Source organism: Pelophylax lessonae (genome assembly GCF_965119305.1).
Source record: "Pelophylax lessonae genome assembly, chromosome: 4".
In the NCBI taxonomy this organism is placed as follows: Eukaryota; Metazoa; Chordata; class Amphibia; order Anura; family Ranidae; genus Pelophylax; species Pelophylax lessonae.
Window position 1 is genome coordinate 24,634,994 of NC_138771.1, and position 25,875 is coordinate 24,660,868.

General features: G+C 44.1%; 1 protein-coding gene across 1 annotated transcript in view; it reads left to right on the top strand.

The window, feature by feature from the left end:
* Nucleotides 1–25,875, top strand: part of PCSK6 (proprotein convertase subtilisin/kexin type 6) — a 487,218-nt gene that overhangs the window by 194,850 nt on the left and 266,493 nt on the right. Inside the window, exon 3 of the mRNA XM_082254401.1 lies at nt 22,632–22,742. Coding sequence (XP_082110527.1) covers nt 22,632–22,742 — 111 coding nt within the window. The remainder of the gene's footprint in view (nt 1–22,631; nt 22,743–25,875) is intronic.

Genomic DNA, 25,875 nt, shown 5'->3' on the forward strand with positions numbered 1-25,875 from the left:
GATCATCTCTAGTATCATGTAGGCAGTCTCTGACCATCTCTAGTATCATGTAGGCAGTCTCTGACCATCTCTAGTATCATGTAGGCAGTCTCTGACCATCTCTAATATCATGTAGGCAGTCTCTGACCATCTCTAGTATCATGTAGGCAGTCTCTGACCATCTCTAGTATCATGTATGCAGTCTCTGACCATCTCTAGTATCATGTAGGCAGTCTCTGACCATCTCTAGTATCATGTAGGCAGTCTCTGACCATCTCTAGTATCATATATGCAGTCTCTGACCATCTCTAGTATCATGTAGGCAGTCTCTGACCATCTCTAGTATCATGTAGGCAGTCTCTGACCATCTTTAGTATCATGTAGGCAGTCTCTGACCATCTCTAGTATCATGTATGCAGTCTCTGATCATCTCTAGTATCATGTAGGCAGTCTCTGACCATCTCTAGTATCATGTAGGCAGTCTCTGACCATCTCTAGTATCATGTAGGCAGTCTCTGACCATCTCTAATATCATGTAGGCAGTCTCTGACCATCTCTAGTATCATGTAGGCAGTCTCTGACCATCTCTAGTATCATGTATGCAGTCTCTGACCATCTCTAGTATCATGTAGGCAGTCTCTGACCATCTCTAGTATCATTTAGGCAGTCTCTGACCATCTCTAGTATCATGTATGCAGTCTCTGACCATCTCTAGTATCATGTAGGCAGTCTCTGACCATCTCTAGTATCATGTAGGCAGTCTCTGACCATCTCTAGTATCATGTAGGCAGTCTCTGACCATCTCTAGTATCATGTATGCAGTCTCTGACCATCTCTAGTATCATGTATGCAGTCTCTGACTATCTCTTGTATCATGTAGGCAGTCTCTGACCATCTCTAGTATCATGTAGGCAGCCTCTGACCATCTCTAGTATCATGTATGCAGTCTCTGACCATCTCTAGTATCATGTAGGCAGTCTCTGACCATCTCTAGTATCATGTAGGCAGTCTCTGACCATCTCTAATATCATGTAGGCAGTCTCTGACCATCTCTAGTATCATGTAGGCAGTCTCTGACCATCTCTAGTATCATGTAGGTAGTCTCTGATCATTTCATATCATTTTTTTTTACAATCAGTTTGTTTTATTGAAGGTTACTGAGAATTTTTCAAAACAGATTGCAACCTAAATAAATATGGATATACAGTGGGTACGGAAAGTATTCAGACCCCCTTGAATTTTTCACTCTGTTATATTGCAGACATTTGCTAAAATCATTTAAGTTCATTCTTCTTCCTCATGAATGTACACATAGCACCCCATACTGACAGAAAAACACAGAATTGTTGACATTGTTGCAGATTTATTAAAAAAGAAAAACTGAAATATCACATGGTCCTAAGTATTCGGACCCTTTGCTCAGTATTTAGTAGAAGCCCCCTTTTGATCTAATACAGCCAGGAGTCTTTTTGGGAAAGATGCAACAAGTCTTTCTCTAGCGCTCATTGACAGACGTAGTCCTCGGTGATACAGCACCTTCGGGTTATGTTGCCTCCACAGGAGCAGGACTAGACAGGAAATTAAAAAGCTCTGGCCACACCCTAGGGGCAGTCCCAGAGGGTATATCCTCTCTCTCTCTGCCTCAGCAAATCAGTTATTTTCTGTCTAGTTAGGAGTAAGGACCTAGATACCTTGCTGGGATCTTAGGTCCTGGCAAGATTTTTTTCTTAAAAGATTTTTTTAGACAGCTTTTTTTCTCCAGTGTTCCTGTGAGATCTTCAAGCAAGAAAGCTGAACTGGGCGACGGGCTGGATGTTGAGATCCGGTGGTCACCCCAGTTCAGCCTACGAGCGCGTGCAGGCCATAGCTCCGCGCTGGGTCGGCCGCGACAAAGTCCCATTAAAGGACTGACCCCGCGAGTTAAACGTCTCGCTGAAACGCCAAAGACCATGAGTGTGCAAAATGTGCAAAAAGCCAGGAGGCTTGGTTTGGGAGCTAACAATCTAATTGTATACATGTTAAAAAGATTGTAATCAGTGGCATCCTGGGAATCTTACGGTGATAAGAATAAGCTACCTACCAGTCAGAAGCCACGGACATGTAGACTGCCTTCCTAATCAGATCTCCAGCTATTAGCAGGCCTCCCGAATGGCCATGCGGTCCGCTAGGGCCGGTACCGCCAACCACGCCAAATCCCCATGCAGAGAGAGTGTTGTGTGCCCTGCAGCACACCGCTATTCAGTACAGGCCGCCGCCATTTTTTTTGCTGGATCGCACGAGCCGCCATTTTGGCGTAGCCTCGTGTCTCCAGCATGGGGGCGGCCATGTTTGAGGTGATCCAAACACCTCGTGGAGCTAGGGGAGGCGCCGGAAGGCGTGCAGAGGGGCGGAGCCGCCTCCTTTCTTCCTGGGCAGCCAGCCAAAAGACTTCCTGTTTGTCAAGACAGCGCTGTAACCTGTTGCAGTTAAACTCTGAGCATCAAGTGGTGAGCCTGGGGGTCTATCTCTCTCTCTCTCGATCAATAGGGATCCCTAGCAGGTAACACTAAGGGGCTTTTTGTGGCGCTGGGGGTCTGAAAAAAAAAAAAAAGAAAAAAAAAAAAAAAAAAGTTTTTTATTTTTGAATTATATTATCCAGGAAGTGACTGGAATTATCATGGACCCTGCCACACATATTCCCCCACCTGTTTCCCTCGAGGGGGCCACGGGACCCGCCGGTGCACAGAGTGTAGAGTCATTTACAGCAATTTTGGAGTCTATGGTGGCTCGGGTGGAGGCGGCCTGTCAGGGACGGGGGTCAAGGAAGCGACCCCCGCCTACCCCTATACTATCTGACACCTCTGACTCAGATTCAGAGATGGTCACTGCAGTTGCAGGTTCCTCTGCAAGGGCTGTTGTCTCAGGTAAAGCCCCCTCAGACAGTGAGGAGGACGTTTCTTCTCCCGCTATAATTCAGGAAGAAGCATTGGTGGACGCACTAGTTGTGGCAGTGCAGGAAACCTTAAAACTTGAGCCTTTACCGGCAGAGGCAACTGAAACAGAGATTCCTTTTGGTACTAATAAGCCCATCAAAACTGTGAAGGTTTTTCCTGTACCCAAGTGTTTCGGTAATCAGATTAAAGGAGAATGGGAGCATTCTAAACGTACCTTTACTATTTCCAAGCGTATTGCTAGACGCTATCCGTTTGAGGAATCCATCATTAAGAAATGGACGGTACCACCAGTGGTGGATCCACCTATTTCCAGGCTGAATAAAGCCACGGTTATCACAGTGGAGGACACTTCGTCCTTTAAGGATCCGGTGGATCGAAAGATGGAAGCAGAGTCCCGCACCATCTTCTCTCTGATAGGGTCAGCATTTAGACCAGTAATTGTTATTGGTCTAGTTTCCCAGACACTTACGGAATGGGCGAGAATGGTACGCCAAGACCTTAGGGGAAAAGATATTCCCCAGGAGACATCTGATTTGATGGAACAGATTATACAAGGGCTACAGTTTATCTGTGACGCAGCCTTGGACACTACTCCCTTATTAGGGCATGCATCTATGTCAGCGGTCATCCTCAGACGTGTGCTGTGGTTAAAATGCTGGTCAGCTGACCTAGGTTCCAAAAAGACCTTGACAAATCTCCCTTTTCAGGGGAATCGTCTATTTGGGGCCAACCTAGATGAAATCATTAAGGATGCCACTGGGGGCAAGAGCACTTTTTTTGCCACAGGCTGCTAAAGCTAAGGGACCTCGCAACAAGCGAGGACCTTTCTTTACCGCCCATAAAGGGCGCCCGGCTGGTACAAGCGGGAAAGGCAAGACTCCTCCAGGAGGGTTCAAGAAGGGCTGGTCGGACAAGCAGAGGACCAACCCAGCCAAACCCGAAGCAAAGGAGTACACAGCCTGAAGGTGCGCCCCCACCCGGTTTCAGGGTGGGGGGACGTTTTCACCGGTATTCAGGACATTAGATCGAGCATCAACCACTACTACCGGTGCGATTCTTCCCTTCCAACATTTAAGTACTACAGGAAGCGGTAGTTACCGTTCCCTGAATAGATCTTTTCCTTTACCTTTTCCTAGGATTAGTCCCTATACCTCACAGGAATCGGATCTGGTTGACCAGATAGGCCAAGTAGCCTCTAGTCGGGTGACTTCGGTCCCTGAGGTTCAACCAGAAAAGATCACCCTTCCTGATAACAATCAGGTATCTGATAAATGTGTGGGAACAGAAAACGACCAGACTTTCTCGGATGGTCGGGGCCAGATACCTCTAGGGACGCCTGGTTCAGATTCTATCAGCGCCAGTGGTCCTAGAAATTCTAGGCTGGCCTCCTCAAGCCGGCCTGGCCGACTTGGACATGCTAGTCGTAGACGTTCCGTGGGAACTTCGTCTCAGGGAGTGTCTGTGGTCTCAAGGACCAATTTACCATCATGCTTTACAGTCGCTGGTTTTAATGGCCTGGCCATTGAGACCCAAGTACTGAAGGACAGAGGTTTGTCTACTTCAGTCATTCCTACCCTTATTAAAGCAAGGAAAGCGACTTCCAGCAAGGTCTATTATCACACATGGAAGACTTATATTGCGTGGTGCGAATCTTTAGGATTTCCTCCACGTACCTATTCGGTGACTCGAATATTGGCCTTTTTGCAACAAGGGGTTGAGCAGAAGCTAGCCTTGAGCACCATCAAGGGTCAAGTTTCAGCATTAGCAATCTTCTTTCAGAAGCCTTTAGCTACCAAGTCCTTGGTGCGGAATTTCATCCAGGGGGTGCGGCACCTGGCTCCACCAGTCCGCGCGCCCTTCCCGCCCTGGGATCTTAATTTGGTTTTGTCGGTTCTACAGAAACCTCCCTTTGAAAACATCAGGGAGATTCCCTTGCTTACTTTATCCCAGAAGGTGGCCTTCTTGGTGGCTATTACTTCTGCTCGCAGGGTGTCAGAACTGGCTGCATTATCATGCCAGTCCCCATACCTAGTGATTCATAGGGATAAGGTAGTACTTCATCCTAAGCCATCTTTTCTTCCTAAGGTGGTTTCAGATTTTCATCTGAATGAAGATATTGTACTACCTTCCTTGTGTCCTCAGCCCAAGCATCATCGGGAACATGCGTTGCATTCCTTAGATGTGGTTCGGGCAATCAGGGTATACCTGAAAGCTACGGAATCATTCCGTAAGACGGATTCACTTTTTGTGATCACGGATGGCCCCAGAAAGGGTTTGCCTGCATCTGCCGCGACCATTGCCAAATGGATTAGACAAACGGTGGTACAGGCTTATTCTATTAAGGGTCAGAGTCCTCCGTTCCCTGTTAGGGCGCACTCCACTCGAGCGCTCAGTACTTCCTGGGCCTTTCGCCATCAGGCGTCAGTGGTCCAGGTATGTAAGGCGGCCACCTGGTCGTCGGTACATACCTTTACAAAATTCTATAAAATTGATGTGACGGCATCGGCGGATGCCTCATTTGGCCGCAAGGTTTTGCAGGCCGCAATTTGAGGAGACCGGTGGTCTACCTCAAGGGTTTTTTCTGTTTGAAAAAAAAAAAAAATTTTTTCTCTTTTTTGTTGAGTCTCATCATTAAGGATGAGCATTGTAAACTTCTAGTTGGCACCGGTTGGGCCTTCTAGATTGGGATTTGATTTTCATTTTCCCACCCCTCATTTGTGATACTGCTCTGGGACGTCCCGAAGGTGCTGTATCACCGAGGACTACGTCTGTCAATGAGCGCTAGAGAAAAATGGATTTTTGTAAAATCTTACCGTAAAATCCTTTTCTCTTAGCTCATTGACAGACGTAGTCCCCGCCCCTCTGTTTTTTGAGTTGGGTTGGGTTAAAATCTCTAAAGACTGCTTTTTCACATAACTGATTTGCTGAGGCAGAGAGAGAGAGAGGATATACCCTCTGGGACTGCCCCTAGGGTGTGGCCAGAGCTTTTTAATTTCCTGTCTAGTCCTGCTCCTGTGGAGGCAACATAACCCGAAGGTGCTGTATCACCGAGGACTACGTCTGTCAATGAGCTAAGAGAAAAGGATTTTACGGTAAGATTTTACAAAAATCCATTTTTCACACCTGGATTTGGGGATCCTCTGCCATTCCTCCTTGCAGATCCTCTCCAGTTCTGTCAGGTTGGATGGTAAACGTTGGTGGACAGCCATTTTTAGGTCTCTCCAGAGATGCTCAATTGAGTTTAAGTCAGGGCTCTGGCTGGGCCATTCAAGAACAGTCACGGAGTTGTTGTGAAGCCACTCCTTCGTTATTTTAGCTGTGTGCTTAGGGTCATTGTCTTGTTGGAAGGTAAACCTTCGGCCCGGTCTGAGGTCCAGAGCACTCTGGAGAAGGTTTTTGTCCAGGATATCCCTGTACTTGGCTGCATTCATCTTTCCCTCGATTGCAACCAGTCGTCCTGTCCCTGCAGCTGAAAAACACCCCCACAGCATGATGCTGCCACCACCATGCTTCACTGTTGGGACTGTATTGGACAGGTGATGAGCAGTGCCTGGTTTTCTTCACACATACCGCTTAGAATTAAGGCCAAAAAGTTCTATTTTGGTCTCATCAGACCAGAGAATCTTATTTCTCACCATCTTGGAGTCCTTCAGGTGTTTTTTTTAGCAAATTCCATGCAGGCTTTCATGTGTCTTACACTGAGGAGAGGCTTCCGTCGGGCCACTCTACCATAAAGCCCCGACTGGTGGAGGGCTGCAGTGATGGTTGACTTTATACAACTTTCTCCCATCTCCTGACTGCATCTCTGGAGCTCAGCCACAGTGATCTTTGGGTTCTTCTTTACCTCTCTCACCAAGGCTCTTCTCCCCCGATAGCTCAGTTTGGCCGGACGGCCAGCTCTAGGAAGGGTTCTGGTCGTCCCAAACGTCTTCCATTTGAGGATTATGGAGGCCACTGTGCTCTTAGGAACCTTAAGTGCAGCAGAAATCTTTTCGTAACCTTGGCCAGATCTGTGCCTTGCCACAATTCTGTCTCTGAGCTCTTCAGGCAGTTCCTTTGACCTCATGATTCTCATTTGCTCTAACATGCATTGTGATCTTGAAGGTCTTATATAGACAGGTGTGTGGCTTTCCTAATCAAGTCCAATCAGTATAATCAAACACAGCTGGACTCAAATGAAGGTGTAGAACCATCTCAAGGATGATCAGAAGAAATGGAAAGCACCTGAGTTAAATATATGAGTGTCACAGCAAAGGGTCTGAATACTTTGGACCATGTGATATTTCAGTTTTTCTTTTTTAATAAATCTGCAACAATGTCAACAATTCTGTGTTTTTCTGTCAGTATGGGGTGCTATGTGTACATTCATGAGGAAGAAGAATGAACTTAAATGATTTTAGCAAATGGCTGCAAAATAACAAAGAGTGAAAAATTTAAGGGGGTCTGAATACTTTCCGTACCCACTGTACAATGGTATATACAGTGGGTACGGAAAGTATTCAGACCCCCTTAAATTTTTCACTCTTTGTTATATTGCAGCCTTTTGCTAAAATCATTTAGGTTCATTCTTCTTCCTCATGAATGTACACATAGCACCCCATACTGACAGAAAAACACAGAATTGTTGACATTGTTGCAGATTTATTAAAAGAGAAAAACTGAAATATCACATGGTCCTAAGTATTCAGACCCTTTGCTGTGACACTCATATATTTAACTCAGGTGCTTTCCATTTCTTCTGATCATCCTTCAGATGGTTCTACACCTTCATTTGAGTCCAGCTGTGTTTGATTATACTGATTGGACTTGATTAGGAAAGCCACACACCTGTCTATATAAGACCTTCCAGATCACAATGCATGTGAGAGCAAATGAGAATCATGAGGCCAAAGGAACTGCCTGAAGAGCTCAGAGACAGAATTGTGGCAAGGCACAGATCTGGCCAAGGTTACAAAAAGATTTCTGCTGCACTTAAGGTTCCTAAGAGCACAGTGGCCTCCATAATCCTCAAATGGAAGACGTTTGGGACGACCAGAACCCTTCCTAGAGCTGGCCGTCCGGCCAAACTGAGCTATCGGGGGAGAAGAGCCTTGGTGAGAGAGGTAAAGAAGAACCCAAAGATCAATGTGGCTGAGCTCCAGAGATGCAGTCAGGAGATGGGAGAAAGTTGTAGAAAGTCAACCATCACTGCAACCCTCCACCAGTCGGGGCTTTATGGCAGAGTGGCCCGACGGAAGCCTCTCCTCAGTGTAAGACACATGAAAGCCCGCATGGAGTTTGCTAAAAAACACCTGAAGGACTCCAAGATGGTGAGAAATAAGATTCTATGGTCTGATGAGACCAAAATAGAACTTTTTGGCCTTAATTCTAAGCGGTATGTGTGGAGAAAACCAGGCACTGCTCATCACCTGTCCAATACAGTCCCAACAGTGAAGCATGGTGGTGGCAGCATCATTCTGTGGGGGTGTTTTTCAGCTGCAGGGACAGGACGACTGGTTGCAATCGAGGGAAAGATGAATGCGGCCAAGTACAGGGATATCCTGGACAAAAACCTTCTCCAGAGTGCTCTGGACCTCAGACTGGGCCGAAGGTTTACCTTCCAACAAGACAATGACCCTAAGCACACAGCTAAAATAACGAAGGAGTGGCTTCACAACAACTCCGTGACTGTTCTTGAATGGCCCAGCCAGAGCCCTGACTTAAACCCAATTGAGCATCTCTGGAGAGACCTAAAAATGGCTGTCCACCAACATTTACCATCCAACCTGACAGAACTGGAGAGGATCTGCAAGGAGGAATGGAAGAGGATCCCCAAATCCAGGTGTGAAAGACTTGTTGCATCTTTCCCAAAAAGACTCCTGGCTGTATTAGATCAAAAGGGGGCTTCTACTAAATACTGAGCAAAGGGTCTGAATACTTAGGACCATGTGATATTTCAGTTTTTCTTTTTTAATAAATCTGCAACAATGTCAACAATTCTGTGTTTTTCTGTCAGTATGGGGTGCTATGTGTACATTCATGAGGAAGAAGAATGAACTTAAATGATTTTAGCAAATGGCTGCAATATAACAAAGAGTGAAAAATTTAAGGGGGTCTGAATACTTTCCGTACCCACTGTAAGTACAATAGTAGAAACATACAGTTTGGTTCTAGTGGTTATCTGGCAGCAGGTTAACCCCAGGCAAGTATTATAGAACTCTAAAGGGGACTTACACAGAAAGAGTTATCCGAGGCTTGAATCTACTGGATCCTGTCACCCCATGACCCAAACAAAATGCATAACAGAGCTATACAATATAGAATGCGGTAAAGGAGAAGAGAAAGGGATTTGGGGGGGGGGGGGGGGGGGCGAACAACAACAGACCATCACAATGTTACTGCGAAATGCAGGGCTGCCACACCTTCTCAGATTTCCAGGGGCACCCACGACTTATACAAGTCAGCTTATAAAGTGGCAATACAGCATTAACCACCACCGGAGGGTGGAGTAGAAGAGGACCACTTACAGAATATAGTCTTCTTAGCATAGTATAGCAGGGTCTCTGGGCATCATCATGTATTCCCAGTAGAGCCAACTCCAGGGATGCAGGTATGCACAAATCAAGTTTTAGGTGAAGTGTTTCAAAAATCGAGGACCAGAACTTTTGTATCACCGGGCATTCCCAGAACATATGGAAGTAGGTCCCCAACTGAGTGTGGCATCTGGGGCAGTAGGCGTTCCTTTCCTGGTACATAGATCTCAGTCTGACCATCTCTAGTATCATGTCTGCAGTCTCTGACCATCTCTAGTATCATATATGCAGTCTCTGACCATCTCTAGTATCATGTAGGCAGTCTCTGACCATCTCTAGTATCATGTAGGCAGTCTCTGACCATCTCTAGTATCATGTATGCAGTCTCTGACCATCTCTAGTATCATGTATGCAGTCTCTGACCATCTCTAGTATCATGTATGCAGTCTCTGACCATCTCTCCACCTAAAAGATTTCACTTTGTTGTTGAATTGAGTTGTACAGTTTATAGGTCACATTAAAAGGTGGAAAAAGTTCTGAAATTATTTATCATTGTCTCATTTTTTTACATCACAGAAACCTGACATTTTATCAGGGGTGTGTAGACTTTTTATATCCACTGTAAGTCTTGTAATGGTAATGGCGTTTCTCCTATGGCTGTCCGTCTTCTCCCATTCAGACACAAGCGACGGTGACTAATGGAAAGCGGAGGACACTTGTCTTTCGCTGCCTCCTGCCTACACTTTTGCTGGTAGCACCGCAAATAGCCCTCTAATGATTTAATTTAATACTGTTATTTTGCAACCTAACACCTTCCAGGATCAGTTGGCAACCAATTAAAATCTTCAGAAATTTACATTAATGGTAGAATTCGGTCAACCGTGGAAAATTTGCATTTAAGGGAAGGGAGCACAGCTTGCATGCCGCTAGTTTTTTTTTTTTTTTATATCCATAAATCTTTTTGCTGTGCTTGCTAATTGCTGTCATCTTTATTTTCTGAATAGCTGTAAATCTGACAACCTAAAAATTCAGGTTATGAGAACTTAAAAGGTAACCACTTTCGTAGGGAAAAAAATAAAAAAAGAATATAACATGGCACAAGTCATATTGTAATTTAATGCTATTAACCACTTCTGGAAGGATTTGCCCCCTTAATGACCAGGCCATTTTTTGCGGTTCAGCACTGCGTTACTTTAACCACTTAAGGACCGCCCACCGCAGTTTTACTGCGGCAGGCAGCCCCTCCCGCGTTAACTGGCGTAGGACGACATCGGTCGTGCACCTGCTGCTAGGGGGCGAGTTCGCGCCGCCGCCGTGCTCCCGCCCCCACTCGACAGCGGTGACTCTGATGCACGGGGCTGAGGGCTCCGATCAAATTAATTCTCCGTGCGTCCATATTATCAGCCCCTCTTTTCTGTGTGAACACCTTTTCATTTACCTTTCCCTTATCAATTATAGGATGGTACTGTGGTGATCCAGGATATTACCTCCCTTTTTTGTTCTTGTTCACCCGCGATCGCTCCCCGCTGAGAGAGGAGGACGGTCTGCTGCTGTAAACACAGCTGACTGTTCTTCTATCTGGAATGATCACAGAGCGCCTGTGATCCTTCTATATAGGATCACATGTCTCTATGATCATTTCAAAAGCCATACCCCCTAGGCATAGATTTAACCCCTTGATCACCCACTGTGTTAAGCCCTTCTCTGCCAGTGTCATTATTACAGTAACAGTGCATATTTTTAGCACTGATTACTGTAGTAATGTCACTGGTCCCCCCAAAAGTGTCAAAAATGTCAGTTTGGGGTCCAATCTGTCCGCCGCAATGTCGCAGTCCCGCGAAAAATTGCTGATCGCCGCCATTACTAGTAAAAAAAAAAAAAAAAACATAAAAATTACCTAAATCTTTACCTTAGTTTTGTAGACGCGCTAACTTTTGCGCAAACCAATCAAAATAACCTTATTTTTGGTAAAAAAAAAAAAAAAATGTAGCAGAAAACAAATTGGCCTAAAATGATGAAAAATTTTGATTTTTAACAATTTTATTGGGGGAATGTTATATAGCAAAATGTAAAAAATTGTTTTTTTTTTTCAGAACTTTTATTGTTTATAGCGCAAAAAATAAAATTTGCATAAGGCATCAAATTCCACCAAAAGAACGCTCTATTTGTGGGGAAAAAAGGACATCAATTTTATTTGGGTGCAGCGTCACACAATCGCGCAGTTGTCGGGTAAAGTAACGCAGTGCTGAAATGCAAAAAACGGCCTGGTCAGGGGGCAAATCCTTCCGGTCCAGAACTGGTTAACGAACAATTGTGCGCTGTACCTAAATAAAATCCATGTCCTTTTTATCCCCACAAATAGAGCTTTCTTTTGGTGGTATTTGATCACCTGTGGGATTTTTATTTTTTGCACTATAAACAAAAGCAGAGCGACAATTCTGAAAAAAAGCAATATTTTTCACATTCTGCTATATGACATTACCAAAAAAAAAATTTAAATGTTTTTAATCCTTTTAGGACAATTTGTATTCTGCTACATATTTTTGGTAAAACAAAATCCCAGTAAGCAGATTTCGATTGGTTTGCGCAAAAGTTTTCGCATCTAAAAACTAGGGGAAAATTTATATAATTTTTATTTATTTTACTAGTAATGGCGGCAATCAGCAATTTTTAGCGGGACTGCGACGTTGCGGCGGACAGATTGGACCCCTAACTGACATTTTTGACACTTTTGGGGGGGGGGGGGGGGGGGGACCAGTTACATCACAACAGTAATCAGTGCTAAAAATGTGCACTGTTACTGTAATAATGACACTGGCAGGGAAGGGGTTAACCTAGGGGTGATTAAAGGGTTAAATGTGAGCCTAGGGGGTGTTTTCTAATTGTATGGGGGTGGGCTTGTGAAATGAACACAGAGACCTGTGTTCCTATATAGAAGGATCACAGGCGCTCTGTGATCATTTCAGAGAGAAGAACGGTCTGCTGTGTTTACAACAGCCGACCGTCCTCTCTCAGCAGGGAGCGCACACCTCCCATTTCTTGTAGAAACGAAAGCTGAACACCAGGCATGAAAACTTTCATATAAATATATTCCTCAATAGTCACAAAATTATATAAATCCTTTTTGTGTGCATTTGTAAATCCAGAGATTACCTTGTAAAAATAGAGGTGGCATCATCAATGGTGCTGCACATAGCATTGTGCAGAGAGAAGAGCTTTGGGAGGGGCCCAGTGGGCTCCACCCACTACATGCTGCATGCAGAAAATTACAAGAGGTGGGCGGAGACGAGACCAATAACCCTGCAGAAGGAGTGAGAACAGCAGTGACTGGTCTTTATTACAGGAAGCTCCCGCACAGAGGGAAAGTCTCACACTGCATTACTGCACAGATCTAGAAGAATACACATGCCTCTGATATGTAGACAGTATTTGCTACCCTGGAGAAACCTGCTGTCAGAATACAAAAGCTCAGCGGGAGAGATTCCCCCATCAGGAGAATCTAGCGGTTTTCTTTCCTTTAACCCGTAACTTGCTTAGATACTTGCTGACCGTATACTGAATATATACAGCGACAAGGCGGCTCTCCTGGGTAGGATTACGTATCTGAACCTCATTTTGCACTTCCGGGGTCTGGGGCTCTCACCCGTGCTCCTGCCAACTCGCTCTAGCTTTGATTGGACTCAGCGGGTCCAGCAGACGTGATATCTGCTGGGACCTGCTAATCGTTTGGCACAAAGGCAGAACAGCGGCCTGCCTATGTAAACAAGGAATGGTGCCCTATCACTGGTGACAGTGGGAGGAATAGTGCCCCATTGTTGATATCAGTGGGAGAAATAGTGCTCCATCACTGGTGTCAGTGGAAGGAATAGTGCCCCATCATTGGTGTCCATGGGAGGAATAGTGCCCTATCATTGGTGTCCGTGGAAGGAATGGTGGTGCCCCATCATTGGTGTGAGTGGGAGTAATAGTGCCCCATCAATGGTGTCCGTGGGAGGAATAGTGCTCCATCACTGGTGTCAGTGGGAGGTATAGTGCTCCATCACTGGTGTCAGTGGGAGGTATAGTGCTCCATCACTGGTGTCAGTGGGAGTAATAGTGCTCCATCACTGGTGTCAGTGGGAGGAATAGTGCCCCATCATTGTTGTCCATGGGAGGAATAGCGCCCCCATCACTGGTGTCAGTGGGAGGAATAGTGCCCCATCATTGGTATCAGTGGGAGGAATAGTGCCCCATCATTGGTATCAGTGGGAGGAATAGTGCCCCATCATTGGTGTCAGTGGGAGGAATAGTGCTCCATCACTGGTGTTAGTGGGAGGAATAGTGCTCCGTCACTGGTGTCAGTGGGAGGAATAGTGCCCCATCATTGTTGTCCGTGGGAGGAATAGCGCCCCATCACTGGTGTCAGTGGGAGGAATAGTGCCCCATCACTGGTGGTGTCAGTGGGAGGAATAGTGCTCCATCACTGGTGTCAGTGGAAGGAATAGTGGTCCATCACTGGTGTTAGTGGAATGAATAGTGCTCCATCACTGATATCAGTGGGATGAATAGTGCTCCATCACTGGTGTTAGTGGAAGGACTAGTTGTCCATCACTGGTATCGGTGGGATAAATAGTGCTCCATCATTGGTATCAGTGGGAGGAATAGTGCCCCATCATTGGTATCAGTAGGAGGAATAGTGCCCCATCATTGTTATCAGTGGGAGGAATAGTGCCTCATCATTGGTGTCAGTGGGAGGAATAGTGCCTCATCATTGGTGTCAGTGGGAGGAATAGTGCCCCATCATTGTTATCAGTGGGAGGAATAGTGCCTCATCATTGGTGTCAGTGGGAGGAATAGTGCCTCATCATTGGTGTCAGTGGGAGGAATAGTGCCCCATCATTGGTGTCAGTGGGAGGAATAGTGCCCCATCATTGGTATCAGTAGGAGGAATAGTGCCCCATCATTGGTGTCAGTGGGAGGAATAGTGCCCCAAGGGCTTGATAAAGGCAAGCAAAAGGGCCCCGAGGCTGCAGTTTGGAGACCACTGCCCTACACTGATTCCTAAATAAAAAGGCAGAATGATAAAAATGCTCTGTGCCTGGCTGTTCATGCTGTGAATGGGGGAAATAGGCCCAAATAACTGGCGGTTCCTGTGGGGGTGGCACTACATGAATAAAAAGTCTCTCACTGCAATCCTCCTATGTATGATTTTTCAGATGTAGTATACATATCGGTATTTAGTGCAGTCAGTGTAGGTGGATAAACCAGCAACACTACATTTAAAGATTTCCAGTTTTCTATTTTAAGTCTGCTTTAGTAAATGCTAATAGGGTAAAGCTACATCAGCTTCGGGAAGTGTGAATTTTGCTGCTTTTTAATTTCCCTTCTTGCCATGACATTCTATTATATCAGAGATCTGCGTGTAGCGCGTTCCCAAGATGATCCCGGGGTGTCAGCCAAAAATATATTACTTACAAAGTCTGGAGGTTTCTAATGGATATTATATGGTGAGGTCTCTGCTGATAAAGCAGGAGCTCTCCTAGGTGTTTCCACACCTCCCATTTCTTGTAGAAATGAAAGCTGAACACCAGGCATGAAAACTTTCATATAAATATATTCCTCAATAGTCACAAAATTATATAAATCCTTTTTGTGTGCCTTTGCAAATCCAGAGATTACCTTGTAAAAATCAAGGCGGCATCATCAATGGTGCTGCACATAGCATTGTGCAGAGAGCAGAGCTTTGGGAGGGGCCCAGTGGGCTCCACCCACTACAGGCGGCATGCAGAAAATTACAGGAGGGGGGCGGAGACGAGACCAGACACCCTGCAGAAGGAGAGAAAGCAGCAGTGACTGGTCTTTATTACAGGAAGCTCCCGCACAGAGGGAAAGTCTCACGCTGCATCACTGCACAGATCTAGAAGAATACACATGCCTCTGATATGTGGACAATATTTGCTACCTTGGAGAAACCTGCTGTCAGAATACAAAAGCTCAGCGGGAGGGATTCCTCCATGAGGCGAATCGAGCGATTTTCTTTCCTTCAACCAGTAACTTGCTTAGCCGCTTACTGACCGTATACTGTATATATACAGCGGCAAGGCGGCTTTCCTGGGCAGGATTACTTACCTGTATGTCATCTTGCACTTCTGGGTGTGGGGCGCGCACGCGTGCCCCTGCCGACTCGCTCCAGCTTTTTTTTTTTTTTTTTTAATCTTTTTATTTGGTTTTAAACATAAGAAAAAATAACACAGTATGAACACATGTAGGGAAGAGTAAAGAATAGTAAAGAATAGACTCGCTCCAGCTTTGATTGGACACAGCGGGAGCCAATCAGACGCAATATCTGCTGGGACCTGCTGATCATTTGGCACAAAGGCAGAATGGTGGTCTGCCTATGTAAACAAGGCCAAGCGCCGTCCTGAAAGAAGGGAAGGTTGAGATCCTGTGTTCCTGCAAAGCAGGAACACCAATCTCTACCACCCCATAGTACAAGCTCCTCACACAATGTACACCAGCATCGCCCCTGATTTTAAGCCCTTTCCAGCCATTGTCATTAGTACAGGGACAGTGCATATTTTTAGGACTGATCATTGTATTAGTGTCACTGGTCCCCAAAAAGTGTCAAAAGGGTCACTTAGTGTTCCATTTGTCCGACGCAATGTCGCATTCCTGCTATAATTCGCTGATCGCCGCCATCACAACTAAAAAAATTAAAATTCCGTAAATCTATCCTATAGTTTTTAGACGCAATAACTTTTGCGCAAACCAATGAATATATGTTTATTGAATTTTTTTTTTACCAAAAATATGTAGCAGAATATATATTGGCCAGAATTTATGAAGGAATTGGATTTTTTTCCATTTTTTTTATTGGATCTGTTTCATAGGCAGAAAGTAAAAAAAAAAAAAAAAGTGTATATATATATATATATATATATATATATATATATATATATATATATATATAGATGTGTGTGTGTATATATATATATGCATGTGTGTGGGTATATGTTTGTATATATATTTTTATATATATATACACACACACATGTATATATATATATATGTGTTTGTGTGTGTATATATATATATATATTTTATTTTTTTTTTGGTCAGTTTTTACCAAAAATATGTAGCTGAATATATATTTGACTAAATTGATAAAGAAACTTGATTTTTTTACATTTTTTTTATTGGATATTTTTTATAGCAGAAAGTAAAATATGTATATTTTTGTTCAAAACTGTCAGTCTCTTTTTGTTGTTAGTGCAAAAAATAAAAACCGCAGAGGTGATCAAATACCACCAAAAGAAAGCTCTATTTGTGGGAAAAAAAGGACATACATTTTATTTGGGTACAGCCGTGTAATTGTCAGTTAAATTAACGCAGTGCTGTATCGCTAAAAATGGCCTGGTTATTAAGGGGGGTAAACCTTCCAGAGCTTTTTTTTTTTTTTAATAGCAGGATATACTTACCTGCTCTGTGTAGTGGTTTTGCATAGAGTAGCCCCAGATTCTCCTCCCCTCGCAGGGCTACAGGCCCCTCCCTCTAGAAATAACGTGGTCCCAGATGATGAGTGACCCAAGATTGCCATCATCCCATATGACATTAAAAATAATAACACTAGTGTGTTGTTCTCCTCTTAGGGGGGGGTTTAAGGCAATCGAAGAAATGAAAAGAGAGAATAGCAAAACAAATATATATATATATATATATATATAAAATATGAATATTTATTGATACAATTCTAATTAAAAAGTGACAAAACTTGAACGATTCACATAACCTCATCCTAATCCCATGGCCAAAAACGGAAGAAACCAAAGTTGGTCATGGGCAAATAGGACCAAAAGTACTATGCAATAAATGCACCAAAGGAAGAGGAATGGGGATACACAACTCCCATCCTGGGGGATGACCCCCAAGGGAGGGAAAGTATTGAACCCAACGCGTTTCAAAATAGTTGGTGAATTGAGTTCAAATCTTCATCAGGGATATATACAAGTTTGTGATCCCCTTTCTGAAAAATCAAAAACAAACAAACACACAAAGAAGAGAACATATATAAATGTACTGCATTACTTGTTTGACAAACAATGGCCACACACGTGAACACTCCACATACTGACACATGAGTCATTACCCACCGGATCTCCTTTTCTAGCTCATTACATCCATGTCTTCAAAATCCGAGTGTCTTAGGTTGACTGGTAGTAAGGAGAAGAGGGGGAGGGGGAGGAAAGCCAAAAGGCTAATTCAACCCCAATGTGGTAAGAGAGCTTGTAATTCCAGTAGGGTCAAGGGGTACAGATATATAAGGACCCCCTAAGGTGCGGTGCCTTAAAAAAAAAAGAAAAAAAAATATATAATGGTAAATGTGTAATATGGCCATTAATAATTCAACAAATGAGAAAAAAATAGAGAAGAAGGTTTTCCAACCCCTCAATAGGAGGGAGGAAAGAAGGGGGGAATAACCAACCCCACCCCCCAACCATCAAGCCTAAAGGTTATGCCCACAGGTGCAGCTCCGGACCAATATTTCCAAGGTACTTACAGAAAAGAACCCCCTGTAGTTATATCCTAGGTCCGAGATAGATTCACACAAAATGGCACAAAACTCCACTCTAGTCCACGGACTTAGAAGATGTAGTCCACATTCAAAAGACCCTTCTGCCTCCTTCCTCAGAGGAGAGCGGAGGGTAATGGCAGCGGCAATGGCCCTTGGCGTCCTCTGTATGTACCCATGCGCGGCGGGAAACCGTGCAGTGGGTTCCTCCCGCTGATTTGGCGAGACCCGGAAGTCATCGCCTCGCAGCCGACGGAGCGGAAGTGTCGCAACTGGCACTCCGGAAGTGACGCCAGAGGTCAACGCAACTCCGTCCTGACGAGGAGAAAAACACCAGGGGACCAACAAGGCACCGACACAGGAAGGGCGAGTACTGAACAGGCAGGGGCACAAGACCCCTGCCATACAGTATACATTGCCAAATGTATGCAGGCTCACCTGTGCCGGACTGGAAGAACAAGCTAAACACCACATACATTTCCCCCTGACGGACCAAAAAATTCCTTTGGTGCACTAAAGGCTACAGCAGGCGACTGAATGCCAATGGTGCATTGGGTATTGGGGAATGACTGACAATTAGACCCCTGCACAGAGACTACACATTGAGATCTCTTTTAGCGGAAAAGAATAATCAATATAGCTATGTCATAGTCCAATGGAAAAGTGGCGATCAAGGAATGAAGGTGGTCAATGCTACATGTGCCAGCGGACGGAGGATCACTCACAATCTATGAGGCTTTGGTGAACAAGCAGTAAATTACAGTACATACAATATTAGAAAAATAAATTAAAGTAAATAACACATCAGCGAAGAGCAAATGATAACAATAATGAATTGACATAATATGAAAATAAAGCACACATAGATTCCTTCATTTGGACAAAGATATGTGTACGAAATTTGTACGTAGTTCAAGAAATCAGCCCTGTTTTAACGCATATGTCAAATGGCCAAAAAAAAAAAAGGGGGGGAGTTAAAATAAATAAAAAAAAATAAATAAAAGGGAAAAAAAAATAAAAAGTGGGGAGGCATATAAGGTGCTCAATCTGTTTTCCCAGAGCTAAACCCTTCCAAGAAGGGTCTGAAGCTCTCCACCTCATTGAGACCTGGTCGTGTCGTGGCATTAAGGGTCTGGATCCATCGCGCCTCCCTCTGGAGCAGAAGCTTGTTCCAGTCACCGCCCCTTGGTGGAATGTGAATGCGGTCCAAGACAGTGAAGTTGATGCCAGGCATGTGATAATGATGGTCCCAAGCAACATGTCTACCCAAAGGCAGATAGAGGTTGCCTATTCTCATGCCTGCTAGATGTTTATTAGCCCGTGCTTGTAGCTCCTGTTTGGTCTTCCCCACATAAAATCAACCGCATTCACACTCCACCAAGTAGACGGCCCCCCTTGTTTTACAGTTGGCAAAGTGGTGCAATCTAAAACTCTCACCATTTGGGAGGGTGAAAGAGAGTCTCCTCTGTACAAAAGGACAGAGAGAGCATGCGCCACATGGGAAAGTGCCCCAAGTACGGCACGGATCACATCTGCGATCCCCCCTAAATTCACTTTGAACCAACTTTTCACCAATGGACCCTGCCCTTCTATAAACCACAGATGGCTTGTTGGGAACAAACTGTGATAAGGTTTGATCATCTGTCAAAATGTCCCAATGTTTAGTGAGAAATTTAGTGATAGCCTCGTGTTCTTTTGAGTATCGGGTGATCATTCTGACTGTATGGTCCTCCCGTTGTTTACCCGGTTTGAAAATCAGATCCTTTCGTTCAAGATCCCTGACTTTGTTGAAGGACTTCCTTAAACATGACTTTGTGTATCCTCTAGCCAGAAATCTTCTTGTGAGATCGTCAGCCTCCAACTGGAAGTCGTCAAGGGTCGAACAGTTTCGTCTGGCTCTGAGAAACTGGCTGTAAGGGATCGACCTCTTGAGCGACTCCGGGTGGAAGCTGTTGGCATGTAGGATATTATTTCCGGCCGTCTCCTTTCTGAAAAGTTTGCTTAATAATTTGCCATCCTCATCCTTGAAGATGGTCAAATCAAGGAAGTTGATTCGCCACTGGTCGGCCGTCATGGTAAAGAATAGATTAAAGACATTTTAAGGTCCCTCCCTCTTGCCTAGTTCCCCACTAGCAAGCAGCTTGCTGTGGGGGCACCCGAGCTGCTGCTCTGTGTCCCTATTCACACAGGGACTGGGACTCGGCCCCGCCCCCCCCTTTCTCCTCATTGACTCACTGACTATGATTGACAGTAGCGGGAGCCAATGGCTACTGCTGCTGTCTCAGCCAATGAGTAGAGAGAGCTGAGGCTCTTGTGCACATTACTGGATCGAGATGGGGCTCAGGGTAAGTATTGGGGGACGCTACTGCTCACAAGGTTTTTTACCTTCATGCAGAGATAGCATGTAGGTAAAGAAACCTTCAGCCTTTACATGCACAGCTCCATTCACACTTGTACGACTCAAGTCGCGCTACTTTGGGGTGTAACTTTGATGCAACTCACTTGTACAGGTTGCATGACTGGGGTGCAACTTTGACTGATCTTTGGATGGGGGCGACTTGGATGTGACTTGTCCCTCAAAGCCGGACCCACTTTTGCATGTAAAACATTAATGTACAACTTTCATGCAACTTTTGACGGTTAACACTGAAGTCTATGGCCCTCAAGTTGCTTTAGGTCGCACATATAAGAATGGTTATCATTGGAATACATGGGCTACAACTGTTCATGTGAGTTTGATGTCCGACCAGTCTCACCAGTGTCAATGGACTGCAACTGTAGAATGGTTAGTAGAGTATTGTAAAACTATTTGCAACGGAACCTCCGACCCACACTGTACTTGTGGTCTTCCGTCAGTATACGGCTTCCTCCCAGTTGTGAACATAGATATCAAATCTTAGCCGCCCCCATACAAAGCTAGCCCACAACTTAGCTTGTACGAGTTAAGGAACCTTCTTGGATAAGAACTGTTTATTCAAACACAGGCACATGGAGATGTATACTGTGGGACAATGCCCCCCCCCCCCTTAGCAGCCAATCCACATACACATATACATACCATAATAGGATGATCTTAACCACTTCCTGACCACCCGCTGCAGTTTTACTGCGGCAGGGTGGCTCTCCTGCGCAAGCAGACGTAGTCCTACGTTGGTCGCTCGCGGGAAGCTAGGGGGCGAGTGCGCCGCCGGTGCACTCCCGCCCCCACTCGGCAGCGGGGAATCCGATGCACGGTTCAGGTGGCTCCGATTGCCGCCTGACACCTGCGATCGCTCCCAGCTGAGAGAGAAGGACGGTCGGCTGTTGTAAACACAGCTGACTGTTCTTCTCCCTGGAATGATCATTGAGCCCCTGTGATCCTTCTATATAGGATCACATGTCTCTATGGTCATTTCACAAGGCACGCCCCCCCCCCCCCCCACAGAATCACACCCCTAGGCTCACATTTAACCCATTGCTCACCCATAGGGTTAACCCCTTCCCTGCCAGTGTCATTATTACAGTAGCAGTGCATATTTTTAGCACTGATTACTGTAGTAATGTCACTGGTACCCCCAAAAGTGTCAAAAATTTCAGGGGTCCGATCTGTCGGCTGCAATGTCGCAGTCCCACAAAAAATCGCAGATTGCCGCTATTACTAGTAAAAAAGAAAAAAAAAGCAATAAAAATGACAAATCTTTCCCGTAGTTAGTAGACGTGATAACTTTTGCGCAAACCAATCAAAATACGCTTATTGTGATTTTTTTTTCTTTTTTTTACCAAAAATATGTAGCAGAAAACAAATTGGCCTAAAATGTTAAATTTTGATTTTTACATTTTCTTTTTTTTTTAGAATGTCATATAGCAAAATGTGAAAAATATATTTTTTTTTTTCAAAATTGTTCTTATTTTGTTTATAGCACAAAAAATTGCACAGGTGATCAAATACCATCAAAAGAAAGCTCTATTTGTGGGAAAAAAAGGATATCTATTTTATTTGGGTACAGCTTCACACGACTGCGCAATTGTCCGTTAAAGTAAAACAGTGCCGAATCGCAAAATAGTGTCTGGTCATTAAGGGGGAAAATCCTTCCGGTAAAGTGGTTAAGGCAGATAGAAACAATAGAACAATGGGATACAGGTACTTAACAATAACAAACCCCACCTCACTATCTAGCAAGGGTCTATGGGACACTCCAACAATATTCAAGCAACCTGAAAAGTCAAATTGTTTATCTTTATATATTTCTTGAGGGATATTGCTCAGAAATACTATTGTCCCAAGTGAAAGAGCCCCTTCATTCTTTCCACACAAACCGCACATATAGAACCCAGGATAACCGGGGTAACACGAAAGGCTGAGTCCGGTGTGGTTGTACAGCGAGTTTGATTAGTGCAGACCCGACTGGGGTTCTTGGTCACCCGGTGCCCCTAATAGACACAGAGTGACTTACACTTAAGAGGGCCCGGGGAAGCTGGACAAGGAGTTTCCCAACCTCTCTATGGTGATCTGGGTTCCACAAGCCCCCCCCCCCCCAACCAAAGTGACTTCTGTCACACTATTGTAATTATAGCTGTTTTTATATATTTTCCTAAAAAGTATTTTCTCATTTACATTGAATGTATGGCCAGCATCTTGGCTATGTGAACTCTAGCTGATTCCCCTGTTCTTCCATACAGGTGGAGTGGATGCAGCAGCAGCAAGTGAAGAAAAGGGTGAAGCGGCATATCCGAGCAGATTCCAGCCTCATGTACTTTAATGACCCCATCTGGTCAAACATGTGGTATCTGGTAAGTACGCCAATCTACACATTATTTGCTGGCAGGATAGAGTTCCCACTTGTGATTGCCAAGTGCTTAGATGTCTGAAAACTCCAAAAATACATTTCCATTCACTGCCATGTAAACAGTGGCTTGTGTGCCGACAACTTCATTCAGCCGTGTGATTGTACGCTAGTTAAGGTGAAGTTTGGACCAGCGTAGGGCTAATGCCGGCCAACTCACCTGAAGGCGAAAGAAGAATGTTTTTGTTTTGTAATCTCATCTTCGGAGCTAAATACTTTTTGCTCATTTTTTTTTTAGTCTGGTAAATAACAAAAATGTGAAGAATGCACATTTACCGCTTTACGTTGCCAGGCTTTTTTTTGTGTTGGCTAAACTAACTTTATCTGCTTTATTTTAAAAAAAAAAGCCTGTTTACACAGCTGAAGCACAAATTACACGTACAGCTGAAAGTGACCGATCCTTTCCTCCTGATTTTCCCTCATTCCTTCAAGAGACCAAGTCTCAAAAGAGTATGTAATAGAAGATACAGCGCTACTAATATAAAACTCATTAATCTTGTGCAAATAAGGTGCATGCAAAATATCAACTATAATAAAGTGCATCCAATATATAAAGTGCTAATAGAAGAATAAATCTCTTAAAGTGTATTGGCAATGAACACTAATAAAGTGCAATAGAGCGCTAAATAAGTGCAATAAGTTGTGCATTAAAGCGGTAGTATGCTCTGCTTTTTAATTTTTACCTACAGGTAAGCCTATACAATAAGTCCTATAATAAGGCTTACCTGTAGGTAACATTAATATCTCCTAAACCTGCATGGTTTAGGAGATATTTGCAATAATTCAAAGAAAATGTGACCGCACTCAGGAGAAGTAGACAAAAGAAGTAATTTAATCCCCCGTATAATAGAATACAAACAGTAATGATTAAGCGATCTGTGGAATCGTGAAACGCGTTTACCTGTCCTGTGTCTATGTGAAGCACTGTTTGTATTCTATTATACGGGGGATTAAATTACTTCTTTTGTCTACTTCTCCTGAGTGCGGTCACATTTTCTTTGAATTATTGGACTATTGGATGACGGATCCGACCTACACCGGAGCACTTTGCCTCACCTGAGCGGCTTTTCCCTCTTACCTGCATTTAGGAGATATCTGCCCTGCATGCAGCCGCTGACACCAGCGGCGCATGCGCTCTGAAGGACCGGTGGACCTTCAGAGCTCCTTGCCAGATCCTTGCAGGAAAGTGAACTCCCGCGTGCATGCGCGGGAGTGACGTCACGTCACTCACAACACCGGAGCCGCCGAACCCGGAAGAGACGCCGAGGGAACACGACAGCTGCCCCAACGGTGTCCGGGCGACCATGTCGGGGCTTCGTTCTAAGGTAAGTATTTCATAATGAGCTAGTATGGGATGCATACTAGCTCATTATGCCTTTGTCCTGCAGGGTTTGGGTTTTTTGTTTTTTGTTTTTTATGTGAGGATACAACCGCTTTAAGTACAAATCACTGGTAATAGTGTTATGTAACGGTATCAGCCAAATGATCAGACCAGTGGTAATGTGCAATTTCTACTTTACTTAACAATAAAAACCAATGTAGATTACACAGGAGATCATGTGGACAGGGGTTTGCAGTACAAAACAGCAATATGAGGAAGGGGTAAACAGGCATAAAACATATTAAAACAAGTATATTGCAGTTCTACTAATGGCCACTAGATGGCAGCAGAGTGCTCTGAATTCAGTTTACTGATAGGATAGAGAGCTGAAAATTTCTCACGTGTTCCAAGATGATAATCGTTCATTCAGCAGACTGTGAGCTGAGGGGATTTCCTGCTGGCACAGACTTCACACTGGCACTGCTGACTTCGGTCAGGAGGCTCTGGGGGCCGTAGATAGGACCACCCCACTGCTTGAACAGCTTCTCCACATGGACTGTAACAGAGTCCTCTCCAGTGACTGGGGCTTGGATAGATGCTGTGTGCTCTTTTGCTCACTGCTGGTGGCCAAAACACCAGACTGATCAGATGAGGACCCAGCACCTGGGGACAGCTCACTTGCCCAGTCACTGCTGTCCCATCAGGCAGGATCTCTCTGAGCACAGGAAGCTGGGAGGAGCTGGCATTTATACTCCCTGGTCGTGTCCAGGAACTCAGGGGATGCTGGGAGCCCAGAGGATTGTGGGGAATTGAGTTAAAGGGACTTGCACCTGCACCTGGATAAAGGGGCACACCACTACAATAGCACTTAGAAAAAAAGTCCATAACTGCAATCAAGACTTTGATAATTTCTTCACATCCAATGGTGCAAAAAAATATAATAATAAAGTGCTCTGGTGCTCGTGATCCCTCCACCACGCAAAGGTGGCCTCTCACCTCAAGGTAAGACCTGTGTATTACCAATAGGTCATAAGCGCTATTCCCCTGATCACTTTTTTATTATATTTTTTTGCACCAATAGAAGTGAAGAAATTATCAAGGAACTTTTGATTGCAGTTATGGACTTTTTTCAACGTGCTATTACCAGTTATTTGTACTTAATGCACAACTTATTGCACCCTTTTAGCACTCTATTGCACTTTATTGGTGTTCATTGCCGATACGCTTTATACGATTTATTTGTTTATTAGCACTTTATATATTGGATGCACTTTATTATAGTTGATATTTTGCATGCACCTTATTTGCACAAGATTCATGAGTTTTATATATTTTTTTTTTCATTCAGATAATTTTTATTAAAGAAGAAATTAACACTACAACAAGATAGGTACAATAGTCAAAACTCAAACGCACATATATATACCGGTATAACAACAGATCTATGTACATCCATCAATACATATATATGTGATCATTATTTATCTCTGTACAAAAATACCTTCATCTCGTCACATGCACATACTCTAGTATATAACAATTTTTTCCATTTTAAATACTAACTACATTCTTAACATAACCCCCCCAAGAAGAAAAAAAAAAACAAAAACAAAAAAAACCGAGAAAAAAAAAAAAAACACACCTCTGCCAAGATCGGTATATACTCAAGATCAATATAAGTGTTTTATATACAGTCAGGTCTATAAATATTGGGAGATTGACACAATTCTGATCTTTTTGGCTCTATACACCACCACAA